At 42.6% G+C, this 13,094-nt stretch overlaps 1 protein-coding gene across 1 annotated transcript in view; it reads right to left on the bottom strand.

Moving 5' to 3' along the window:
* The window catches only part of SORCS1 (sortilin-related VPS10 domain containing receptor 1), a 236,399-nt gene that overhangs the window by 58,678 nt on the left and 164,627 nt on the right, over positions 1–13,094 (bottom strand). The window contains exon 17 of the mRNA XM_005878302.2: positions 12,494–12,665. Within this exon, the coding sequence (XP_005878364.1) occupies positions 12,494–12,665 (172 nt within the window). The remainder of the gene's footprint in view (positions 1–12,493; positions 12,666–13,094) is intronic.

The raw sequence follows: 13,094 nt of genomic DNA, 5'->3' as shown, positions 1-13,094 counted from the left end.
ATCTTCACCTGGGGCTATTTTTCCATTGATGTTTAGAGAGAGTGGAAGGAGGGAGAAAGAGAGAGAGAGAGAGAGAAATAATATCAATGTGAGAGAGACACACCAATTGGTTGCCTCCTGAATGAGGTCCCAACAAGGGCCAGGGATAGAGCCTGCAACCAAGACACATGCCCTTGCCCTAACTGGTTTGGCTCAGTGGATGGAGCGTCGGCCTGCGGACTGAGAGGTCCCAGGTTCGATTCCGGTCAAGGGCATGTACCTTGCTTGCGGGCACATCCCCAGTGGGAGGTGTGCAGGAGGCAGCTGATCGATGTTTCTCTCTCATCGATGTTTCTAACTCTCTATCCCTCTCCCTTCCTCTCTGTAAAAAATCAATAAAATATATTAAAAATATATTTAAAAAAAAAGACACATGCCCTTGATTGGGAATCTAACCCAAAACCCTTTGGTCCAAGGGCCAACAATTTAACCACTGAGCCAAACCAGATAGTGCAGCTCTATTATTATTTAAGATAATGATGGTTAATTCTTTTATACTTCAGCATTGTTTACTATCAAAATGATCTCATTCTTCATGGAATCTTATTCTGGAGAGAAAAGCAGGCTTTGTTCATCTAGCTTACAGATGAAGAAACTTCAGTCATGAAAGGTTTAATCACTTGCTCAAAGTTAACAACTCTAGTTAGCACCAGTCTTGGGATTTAAACCCATCTCTCTGGGTTGCATTTCATTCATTATCTGTGGCTAACGAATTGACGGTCCTCCAGGCTTCAATCTTAGCATGGCATTCACAAGCGAGATGATTTCCTGACTGTCATTCTACCTCCTTTGGTCTATGAGATGGGCATAATACCTTCCTGTCTTAACTCAACCCACTGTTATAATAGAAATGGGAGTAATTAGTGATCTGTAAAATTATATACTGAAACAAATGACTATAAAAACAATGCAACTGTAGAAGACCTGCAATGCCCCTTTTAATGCTTATTTACAATCCCAGGGTGCTAAATTTTGTGCAGGTGGGCAGGAAAACATAAGGTCTATACTTTAATACACTTTTATTTGTTTGTTTTGTTAGCTTTTCCCATTTTCAGGGGGAAGAGAGACCCTTTGAACTAGAAATGTATTTTCAATTAAGTGAGGTTCATATGGTATCATATTTTGAAAAGGCCAAGTTGAAAATGCTGACATTTAAAAGATTAATTCACAGGGAAAGGAAAAGCAGTTCAAATCCTATGAATCTAGGGGACCTGCTCTTCTGATCTATGCCAGGCCGGGCACTGTGAGGGGGCACACCACAGCTCTCAGTAAGGACATTGGCAAGGATTCTCCCAAGGGTGGGAAAGAAATTCCATTCACAACTGCAGAACAAATATCTACAAGCCTAGACATTGTGCAATGACTTGGATTCTCATTAATAAATATAAATGTCAACCATTCTTTCTGACTTGTCCTTCATTTGGACAACCAACCTGGACTGATCAATTTCTCATTCTCTTTCTGGTCAGTTTCCACTCCCATGTTTTCTGAATTTTCAACAGAGTCGCTGCCAGCAAACCCTAGAAGAAGAGCCTACCTTTAAATCTACTCACATTATTTGGGACAAGTGTCTCAGGGAGATAGCAGGGGTAGCAAGGGTTACCCATGTAATAAAACAAGCTATACAGTTTCTGAGAGAGAGGGGAGGAAGGGAGGGAGGACGGGAGGACGGGAGGGAGTGAGGACATGGAGGGGAGGAAGGAGAGAGGGAGAGAGAGATGATTCTTTGTGGGGACAGAGTAGACTTCAGGGCATCAGCATTTGTGAGATCCAGGCCTCCTGATGTGGGCACAGGCCTCTGGGCTTGGTACTCCACACTAGGATGCAAGAGCCTCAAGGGGTCCAGTCTGACAGTTGATGGAAGCAGATTCATCCCTGCTGTTGTCGCTTTACCCACTCAAGTGGAACAAACTGGATCCCATGCCTTTGCCTTCAGGGGCTCTTAAGGGCTCGGTAAGTCCGATACCACCATAACCTCAGGACTTTGGGCTCACCTGACATCAGCTTCTGAATTCCTTGGGCTGTAATTATCATCTGAGGCAGGGATGCCAACTCCTTTCAGAGATTAAGAAACAGGGTGAAGGGAAGATTGCCAAAGTCCTAGGTCACCATTTGATTAGGCAAGCTGGCCTGGCTTTAAATGGCTGTCTGCTCATCCATCCATCCACCCACCCATCCATCCATCCATCTATCCATCCATCCATCCATCCATCCATCCATCCATCCAACCAACTGATCGATATTTATTGAGTGTCTATCTTGTGTCTTGCCCTACATGAGAAAAATAGATATGACCAAACAAACCAAACAGATATGGTCCGGGGTTTCATGAGCATACAGACTACTAGTGAGACAAATGGCCTTTAAATAAATAATCTCAACAGTAAACAAAAAGTCATTGTAGGGGGTCATATGAAGGAGAGGGCCTGACGTTATAAACCTATACAATAGCGAGAGGTGGCATACTGAAGATCTGATCTGATTAAGAACGTAGAGAAAGGCTTCCCAGAAGAAGTGATATTTGAGCTGAGGAAGCTTAAAGCAAAGGAATACATGAATCAAACAAAGGATGTGAGTGAATGTGATGGAGGCAAGGAGTCCAGGCAATACGGACAGAGGAAACAGACATGCAAGGGCCCCATGGCAGAAGTGGGTGGCATAGTTGAAGGAGGCTGAAGATATAGACACAATAGGACCATGTTATGAAATGAGACTGGAGGGGAGAAAGTAACATTTTAGGACTTGTGGGTCAAGTTTCTGATTTTGATCTTTTTCCTAAGAGCTGGGAAGCCATTCAAGTGTTTTAAGCAGGGGTTTGGGGGATAATGGCATGATATTTTTTAATTCAAAAATATCACTCTGGCTACAATACAGAGGCTAAATTAGAAAGAGGCGATTTCTGGGAATCCAATTAAGGGAGCTCAGGGCAGATGATGGTGCATTGAAATATGAGTTGCAACAGGAAATTATATGCACCTTCCTGGCAAAATTAACTCCCATGGTTTATTAGTTTTGAAATCAGGGAATCTCAACCTTTGATATCAGCCTCTCTTACAAAAATTAAAGGAAAAACGCTGATGTCCAGCTACCATCCCAGACCCACCTCCTGGGTCAGGACCTCTGGGGAAGATGCCAGGCCCTGCTGTGGTCTGAGAAGGTCTATAACTGATGCTGGGATGCACCAAGGGTTGGGGCCCTCGGGTTCAGATTCTTGAACATTAGTTTTTCGTGGGATGGAATTCTGAAGATGAACATATAGTCCAGGACAAGCTGACACTGTCCTTATTTTATTTTGGTGGGATGCTAACGTTTTCCCAGGACATCTTAGGATGCCCAGTGCTAAGAGTGCATTAATAAAGTCAGGCAGGAAGATCTGAACCCATTGTTGGCAACTGGTACATAAGCACAAACGGAAGTTCCAGGATCCATGCTCACTTGTCTAGGAAAACGAGCTGCTAGGTGAGATGAGGGCAGTTTGTGTAAACTTCTAAGGGCCGAGGTGTGTCCTTCATGACCTTATCCTCAGTACCTAATACAGGGCCCACAGAGGGTTCTTTTTCGCTGAAGAAAATTTGAATATGGTGCATCTCTAATGTTTGTTCACCAAAGTGCCTTCTTATGTATTACCTCATTTGGCTGTTAGGAATCCTGGGAGACAGCGAGGACAGGTGTCATTCCTATTTGATATTCCAGAAGAACTGGGTCACAGACAGGCTAAGTAAGATGCCTAAAGCCCCTCAGCTAGAGAGACTTAAAGGAAGGGTTTAGGATGATCTGTGGTTTAACGCTACCCATGCAGCTCAGCCCTTGTTGAGCTTCTTTGATTGAATGGTACTTGAGATACCTTTCAGAGTGAGCGGAAGGTGATGGCAAAGGCAGGGCATCCCTTTCTTCTTTTCTTGTTAGTCTCTATTCCTGGCGCTACCTGTTTCCCCCCTGACAACACTTCTGTTTACAAGTAGAAGGATGGGCTGTCAGGAGGTCTATATAACGTTCTTTTTCTTTTTTGAGAATTTTTCTAAGAGTTTAACTGAGCCAAGCTGCTGACAATTGCCAGGAAGCAAGATCTCAAACGCTCCCTCCATACACCATTCTTATGCCCCCCCCCCTCTGGTGAAGCACTTATTATGCTCAAGCCATAGAGGAGATAGAGAACATGGGAAACAATAGGTATTCGGAATGAGCACCAGGGAAAATGTTGTGTATAACTGAGTAGCTTTAAGCTAATAATTTACAAGTCATCATACCGGAAACAGAACCTAGGCTGGCAAATACCTAAACTATCATATACAATTCTTAAGCCTGAATGCCATTCAGTCACGTGCCCTCATATAGATACAGAACTGAGAATACTAGTTCAAAAGAAATGCCAGAGAAAGGCACAAAAGCCAAAGGAAACCCATATGGAGATTCTCCAAGGGCAACACTGACTCTGTGATAGAAAAACAAATACATCAAATGCCTCAATGAAGCCAAGATTAGCCTGAGGAAGGAAAGGTGTGTGAACCTATCAGTTCCTGTAACATGGCTCAGAGAAAAATGGGAAAACAAACGAGGCAGTGACTCAACAGGGACAGCTTCAGACCAGAATGAGACTCCCAGACGCTCCCAATTGTGTTAGGGACCTGGGGCAGGTAGACACTGGGCTCATATGTCAGAGCCTGGTCCCTGCAGAACCTCAGCGTGGGCCTGACTCAGGCGTCCTTAAAGTTTATGCAAAATAAGTACACTGTAGAGGAGTGACTATAGTAAAATCTATTTTTGTGCACCATTGTAAGTACTATAAGCCTGTGTGTGTTTGTACAGGGGAAGGTGCCAGCAGATATAACCCAGCCTGTTAACACTGGCTGAGGGTGAAGTGAGGTGAGGGGCAGGGAGAGCAGCAGGGTTAAGAGAGAGGGGGAACAAATGAGGGGAAGAAAAAATTTCACCGGATTTAATAGGCGGTAGAGTATTGCATAGCACAAAGAAACAGTAAAAAAAACAACACATACACTATTTGGTCTCTGCTATCACTGTAAACATGTAAATCTTGGTTAAGTATATGAGAACTAATTGGAAGGTAACACAGATATAGGTTAGATTGATGACAAGATACAGCCAACTTTGATATTGGATTTTGGTTGTTATTCCAATGCTCTTTGGAACACAAGTAAGATTCAAAATATCATTAAGAGCATTGAATGACAGAAACAAAAATCAGATATTTCAGTCATTCTCAAGGCTAAAGATATTTAGGTGGTGGGAGGGGGAAAGAGCATGAAGTAAAAGTAGCCCACCACTGGCTTGAGCAACCCTTCTTAAGGTAGGAGTAGACTGAGGTTAGTAGGTGTAGACTGAGGTTAGTAGGTGTAGACTGAGGTTAGTAGGTGTAGAATCAGGTTAGCGAGGTCTTGACCAGAAGCAGGAAAGGAGACAACTAAGGTACAATGTATCCTGGCCGTCAAACAAAACATCCCACCAGCCTGTGGACATGAGCATATGGAGAGAAGTGCTATCTAACTTGTGCTGTTCAATCCAAACTCTGCCATGTGACTTATTTCATAAAGTGTGCAAGTAAGATTGTTCTACATCTCCTGATGGTCATTAAGGGAGAAGAGAGAACATTTCTTGAAACCCTGAGCCAGAAATAATAACTGCTGTATATATAATATCTCATTTAATCTTCAACCCTAAAAGAGGCAGACTTAAAAGATGGCTAAGATTTGCATAGCATCACAAGATGAGGTTGAATCAAGCTGTTCTTAACTCCAAATTCACCATGCCTACTACTTGTTCACAGAAGACTCTCAACTATTCTATTGTGCTCCTTCCCAGGTGGGTGCTGAAGAATGGAGATACTCACATGTGAAACCAGACAGCTTTTGTAAGCTGCAGTAACTGAAACCCTTTAGAAGTTTAGAGGAATGCCAACATGCATCCAATTCTTCATTAAGTAATGATGCAAGAGGAGCCCAGTGTAAGATGCCAGGTTCTATAGATGACCATGGACGTGTAAGGTGTGCCTGCAAAGATCCCAGTTGACATATGTTCAACAGAGAGTGAGATAAGTCTAGACAGGAATCAAATACTGTACCTGTCCTGGACGTGCTATTTTATAACAGTAAACTGAGCCCTTCTGGTACAGGCACATCAGTCTATGATAAAAGGAAGTTGAACACGCATGTTCTCATGCTGGTCCTCTTTGGTATCCCTTCCAGGAGGCACTACTCTTGCTGAAAGCTGGGGCTGCCTCACTAAATCCGCTGGGAGAGAATCTTTCCTGGATGTCAGGTTCAAATCATGCCCTATGAGCTTCTTTTCCTTTTTAAAACCGAGCCCTGGAAAACAGTATCAAGATATCTAGATATCTCATCATTGCGGAATACAGAGCCAGCCTCCTCCTCTTCCCTATTCAGAGATGGCTTTATAGCACAGGTGTCTCTCCAAGTGCCCAGAACTTGGACGCCCTGACCTGGAGGGAGAACATTCACAACAGTGAGGAGGGCAGTGCATAGGTTTTATGATCTCACCAGAGACCTCAGGTGTGACAAAGCCAGGGAGACCAGACTAAGGACCCACCCAATCATTTGATTGGATACATGATATGTCACCTTTTCTCTGATGAAATGCAGATGGCTGGGCTTTTCTTTGAGGACTATGATCCTTGGGACTTGCCTAGCTCTTTATATCAAGAACTTCCCATTGGAACATCAAAATGATTTAAATCTCCACTTGCAAATAAGCCACAGTACCCTGTGTTTGAATGCACAGCAAGCTTCATAAGTTCCTTTTTGTGTCTTCTGCACTTGGTGCCTGGCTTAGAATGGAACAGAATGCCTACCATACGGCAGGAGGAACACTTGGCTTGTGTGAGTAGATAAATGATTATGATCCAAAGCCTCTGCACTCCATCTAGACATCGTGGTATAGCGAGGTCAGGACCTTGGCCACTTGTGTTTTGGAAACAGTTTTCAGGTGATAAAGGACATTGCTATACCGATACCTTTGCATGGTAGCTTTAGAAATCACCTCAGCAGGCTTTGGCAGGAAAACTATGGCACTGCCAAATGACTTAACTCTTACAAATGCTTTTGAATGACTGTAAAAAAATCACTCTAAAAGTAAAACAGTATGATATGTAATAGAGTAAATTGTGTAATAGAACAAAATTTACAATGTAAACAAAAGAGCAGAAGGAATATTTCTTTAGGAATATACCTATGTAATGAATTTTTTTGGCAGTAAAATATATAATAGAAATATGTTAGTCTTATTAGAAAATAAAAATAAAGAGAAAAGGCATGGTGTCTCACTGAGAAAATGTAAACAATAAATAAAATGAGGGGTAAAAATTCAAATCACCCATAATCTTATCACCCAGAGATTACATTAACAGATTAGTGGATACCATATTAGCCAATGCGAATGTACCATCACCACCACCACAGTAACACTGGGATCATTGTACTGTTTTATTTTATGCTGTCACTGAACTAAAACTCCCAGTAATGAGACAGGTTTTCTCTTTGCTTGTCAAGGCAGACTGAAGTTCTTTGCAAACATCTAGTCCCTGAAACCCTAGAGAATAGCAATGCACCAATGGCTGTGGACCAGTATTAAGGGGAGAGGGAAGTGGAATCTTAGAAAGAGTTCGAACCAATCCAACCTGAACTTCAGACACTAGGCCTCTGACTAAAGACAACCTACATTGCCTGTCTCATTTCCTTCCTTCCTTTTCAAATGGCAGCAACAAGAAAGAAGAAACGAAGAGGCTCAATTACCTTTCTAGAGTCAAAGAGAATAAAGCTGAATGGAGTAAGGAATAATACATGAGAAAGCCTCTGAATCCCCATGGCTCATTGAAATCAGCTCTTGCTCCTTTGTGTGGAAGGAGAAAAGAGCTGAGGTTTCTCCCTCAGATCTGGGCTGGCTGAGACACTAACACCTGCCTAGACATCACATTGCCTGCTACCTCTTTGTGCTATCTCTAACAGCCCCAATTCTTCTTCAGATGAAAAAGTAGGTCACAGTCTTTCAGGATTTCAACCAAAGAGTGTCTCACAGAAAATTTCAGCGGGAGTCATCTTCCCTACCATTGGAGGGCTGGCAGCGCCCTGCAATATTTATGAAGTGTTATTACATTATGGTCACTCCCATGCTGCCATACATCTGTCAATGTATGTGGAGCTACCGATCACTGAAATCCATCAAACGAGGACACAACCTCACGTCTTGAAGTCAAATCTCACAGAAGCAATACTCATGAATTCTCCTTATTAAGTTTCAGTCTTTGTATGTAAATGAAAGTATTAAAACAATGAGATACAGATCAAAGTCTTCATTTTGGTCTCTCGCCTCAGATTTAATTTAAAAGTCTTAAATTATGCAGCGAATTGCATCTCTTTCTTCTTATGGCTGTTTAAAATGTATTTAATTATCTTCCCTAACATGCAGAGACTACTTCTGCCTAGCAGTCCTCTCAAACGAATGCATTCCAAATCGTTTCGCTGAGTTCTTAAGAATAATTAGGCCCTTCACCATCCATCCTGTGCCTTCAGGGCCTTGCATTGGGTTTCTCTGGGAAGCCGAGTGATTGCCTTGAACGTCTATAGGCTCATTAGGTGCTCATTAGTGGTCCAGAGGACATCCATCTTCAGCAAGTCTCCAGACAGAGTGATGCCACTCCTCACCGAATGCTTGAGTCTCAGAAAACACTTTTGATCAGCTTCCTGAAATTCAGGTGTAATTGGAAAGCAGCTTCTTTGACCGAGTTTTATGGACTCCTCCTCTCCCCTCTAGGTTGGTCCCTTGATCAACTGTTCTTTTTCCTTAAAGAACCAATGATGCATGAATGCATTGGTGGTAGTGGTGGTGGTGGTGTGTGTGTACGTGTGTGTGTTTTCCTCTTGAGTCTCAAATGGAATCAAGGCTGGCTCCTTTACCCTATGACTTCTAATGTAGGTTCTCTCATTAGAATATATTGGAGAGAAGCATAAAAGCAGCAGGAATGGGGTTCCTGACAAGGGACCTTTTTATCAACTTCAATAGTTATATGGTTCTTGGAGTAATCCACCAGATGAGCCATGCTGTGGGATTTGAAGGCTTTAGTTACGGAGTCACTTTTGTCACTTAGATGTGGCGGGTGGCCTCACATGCTATTTGCAGGAAGGGGTTCTGCTTCTGGCACATGTGAAAATCTGCAAAATTCTGACTTGGGTACATCTTTTTGTACATGGAGATACAAGCTAGCATCTCTGTGCTTAGCCTTTGATTATCTCTGGTCAATAAGAAGTTTTCTTCTTGATTCTGGTTTTAGCAAGGTTTTCATTGATAATCTTGTTAGAATTAGAACATAGGCTAGTAAAGAATAAAGGAGGGGATTTAGGTTTCAGAGCAAGACTTTAATAGCTTTTGGATGTTATTCAAATTATAAGCAAATTATATTCAAAGTTTGGGCTTTGTGACCACTCTGGAAGCCTATCCAAACCCAGACACATTGAGTTCCTAACAATCTCTGGGGCACAGTGAGTAGAGATGCTAGAGCTGCAACCAGGAATGGCATGACCCCTACCTTAGTAATTATTTATAATTTATTGGGGGGGTAAATATTATTACAATATAATGTAGTAAATTAGTTTTCATTTTGCTTTAAATGGACACAAAATATTTATGTTCTATTTCATGTGGTGAGTTTTGTTTTAATTTAAAACTTGAAATAGCAGAGGTCTTAGTTAACCCAAAACATGATTTCCACAAACTGAACTATGTATACTCATGAATGAAAAGTACATGGTTTGAAATCAAAACTTAATGAAATATTTGTTAAAGCACAAATAAACACACACACAAGGCTTACTATTTGGTGGGTCAGGTGACTCCTCAGGTCTCTAATGCTTTGGTTGGCATGCACACGAGATGGAACCTACATGGAGGGGTTTGTATGCAAGTCACTGGGGGCAAAGAAAGGAGGGTGGCATCAGCCTCTAGCCCAGCCTAGCTCTACGGACAGACACAAGCCTTGTAGGAGAAAGAGAAACCATGAGGCACAGGCACAATCATTGGTGCCAAAGTGACAAATATACCGACGTGGAGAGGTGAGTCTCCTGCCCACTTCTGCATTAATCACACTGCAGTGTCATAGCAGAGGGTAGCAGAGACCTCCTGGTCCCTCTGGCACTGGAGGACCTTCTGCTTTAGGGCATCAGAAGCATGGCATCTCTCCCTACTGTTAGGAAGAATAGGCGTGAGGTAAGGGGGCATATATAAGACATTATATTCAAAGTAAACTGAGGAGCTTCAAATTCAAATGAGAAACTGACTCTTAGAGATTTTGAGGAGGACATGGAAATTTTATGTATTGCCAGTGACATATGTCAGGGATTTTTGGTTCTTTTTTTTCTTCTAGATTAAATTTTAAAAATATTATAGCATGATTAAACTCCTTGAGTGCTGCCTTCATATACCGTGCTTTCTGATATCTTTAAAATAGATCGAACGGGTGCCAGATACACAGTAGCCAATCAATGACGGCATGGTCTTGCCCAGAGGGGGGACACCCAAGAGAGGATTTGACTTCTCTCTTGGCTTAAATAGTTTTTTAACAAACTGATCCCAAGCATGAACCTTTTCAGACAATGAGGGGGAAATCTTGGTTTAGATATGGACTAGTGTCTCAGAATACAGGAGCAGCCATAGTACAGCCAGGCTAGGACACTGATCGTTTTACCTCTTCTTTCTATTCCTTGATCTCTGTCACTCCCTGTCCGCAGCCAAGCATTGCAAGGGAGCCTTACCAACCACATAAAGTTCTTTCCCAGAAAATGGTTCTTTCCACCATAGAAACACCATGGATAGGCAAGATACCATGGAACCTGGATTTGTGGTATTAGGTAAGTTACTTTTCTTTTCTGTGCCTCAGCTGGTCATCTATAAAATGACAATGATGATAATCTCTACTCATATAGGGCTGCTGTGAGATCTAAATGAGACAATCGGTGACAGCATGCACAAACCAGACCACTGTCAGTGCTCAGTTAAGTGTGGCCTATCTGAATTGTCCTGGTGCCATATTTCAATGCTATCCAGCTACTCAGGGACATCCTGTTTCTCTTTATTCTGCATACATTATCACATGCATCGTCCATGCTTACGTATATAATCCAGAGATGGAATCCAATGAAAACAAAAAAAGCCAAAAAACTGATGAACAAAATAGATCCAGAGACATGGAAGCAAGGGAAAGACTGAGGAGTCTCAGAGAGAAAAGTGGAGGGGGGGGCTGGGAAGGGATTAACCAAATAATTTATATGCCTAAATGCATAACCCAAGGACACAGACAATAGTGAGGTGAAGCCTGGGAGGGCAGTAGGAGCCAGGAGGAGGGGGTCAATTGGAAACAGGGGGCCATCTGTAATACTTTCAACAATTCAACAATAAAGATAAATTTAAAAAATAATCTAGAGATCAATAGAGAAACTGAAGTTGTTTCTGCAAGAGGAGCTGGTGAATCATTAGCACAGAACCCTATGGTCAGACATGGGGTCCCCAGGGCCTCCTGATGTGGGCGCAGGCCTCTGGGCTTGGTATTCTGCACCGGTTGACAAGAGCATCAGGGGCCGAGTCTGCCAGCAAAGGCAGCAGATTTCCTCCCTGCTGTTGTAGCTGTACCCACTCAACTGGAATGACCTGACTTACTTTTTTTTCCTGTCTTGTGCCCAGAAGGCATGCATTTACATATCTTAGAAGCAGATTCCCCAATCTGTTCCCACTTCACTCAGCCAAGTTTGAGGTGCCGATCATCTTACAAGGAAAGCAAAGCTGTACAGAGGAGAGCCTGGCCTCTGCCCCTGGAGGGTGCACTCCATTTGTACAAAGGCTGGAGCTGACCAGGAGTGAGTTCTTGTTTCAGATCTGGTTCTACTGTGTTCTTAGAAATAAAACAGAAACCTGAGCTTGCCTTTCTAATCCTTAGAGACTACTTGCTATTTTGCCCTTATCACTTAGATATTGTCCAATAACCCAAGGATGGGGGGGGGAGCACAGAATATCATGCTGCTTCTCTGTGCTTCCCTTCCCGCTGGAAGGTGACCTTGTCAGTCCCAGCTGCCTTGGTTGGCCCCGAAACCAACTGTGATCATCCCATCCCTGTGAGTCCATCAGAGCAGTTGAGCCAACACTTTCTGTTTGGACTTCCACGGGGAATCTGAAATCTGACCTCTTACACAGTGTGGTGTATGAACCGGCAAAGTTCTTGAGGGAAATACTGCAATGAAAATCATTGAAAAAATGTCTCAGAGAAGATGAAATGACAACCACAGAAACAATAACCAAAAGCAGAATACAATAAAATTTAAATAGTAACATTAAACATATGTAAATAAAGCCCCAAAAGATGTATATAAACTAAGCCATGATTTCTTGGGGAAAAATCACTGGCTCTGGAAGGCAGAGGGGAGAGGGGACTCGGTCCTACCTCTTCCAATTGCACCATGAGAGTAACGTTGTGCCCTTGCTCTGCTGTCAACTTTCCATCCGCCGTGACGATCCGGAGACCCCGTGGGGCCTTCCCTGGACACTTCTGTGGTTTGGCCGTGTACTGTTCTCTCACGCCATCCGTGCAGTTATTGGAAACCACCTTCCTATACCTACATGGAGAAGAGCTCAAGTTGTAATCCAGCTCATTATAATTCAGATCACACTCCCAATGTTTTCAACTGAACCTGCTGCCTAGCCCCGAGGGCTATCAATAACTACATTTCATGTCGCTCTGGGGATTATAAAGCACCCAACAGGAAGATGGATCATCATAGCAGCATATTGGACCTATTACTAGCACTTTCATATGCTTCTTTCATTCATTTAGTCAGTCAGTAAATCATTTCACTTCGCGCTGTGGGAAATGCATAGCAGTAGAAGACATGGTCCTTGCCCTCACTAAGTTTATAATCTAGTTGAAGAGATATATGGATAATCTAGGAGATACTCCAAAGGTTATATAATTAAGGGTTAGAATGAGTAATATATATCACAAGGGAATTTGCAATTCAGAAAAAGAATAGATTGTTATTGATGAC

The sequence above is a fragment of the Myotis brandtii genome, unplaced genomic scaffold (assembly GCF_000412655.1).
Source record: "Myotis brandtii unplaced genomic scaffold, ASM41265v1 scaffold550, whole genome shotgun sequence".
Lineage (NCBI taxonomy): Eukaryota > Metazoa > Chordata > Mammalia > Chiroptera > Vespertilionidae > Myotis > Myotis brandtii.
Note: the sequence above shows the minus strand (reverse complement) of the source record. Positions and strands in the feature narration are given on the sequence as shown.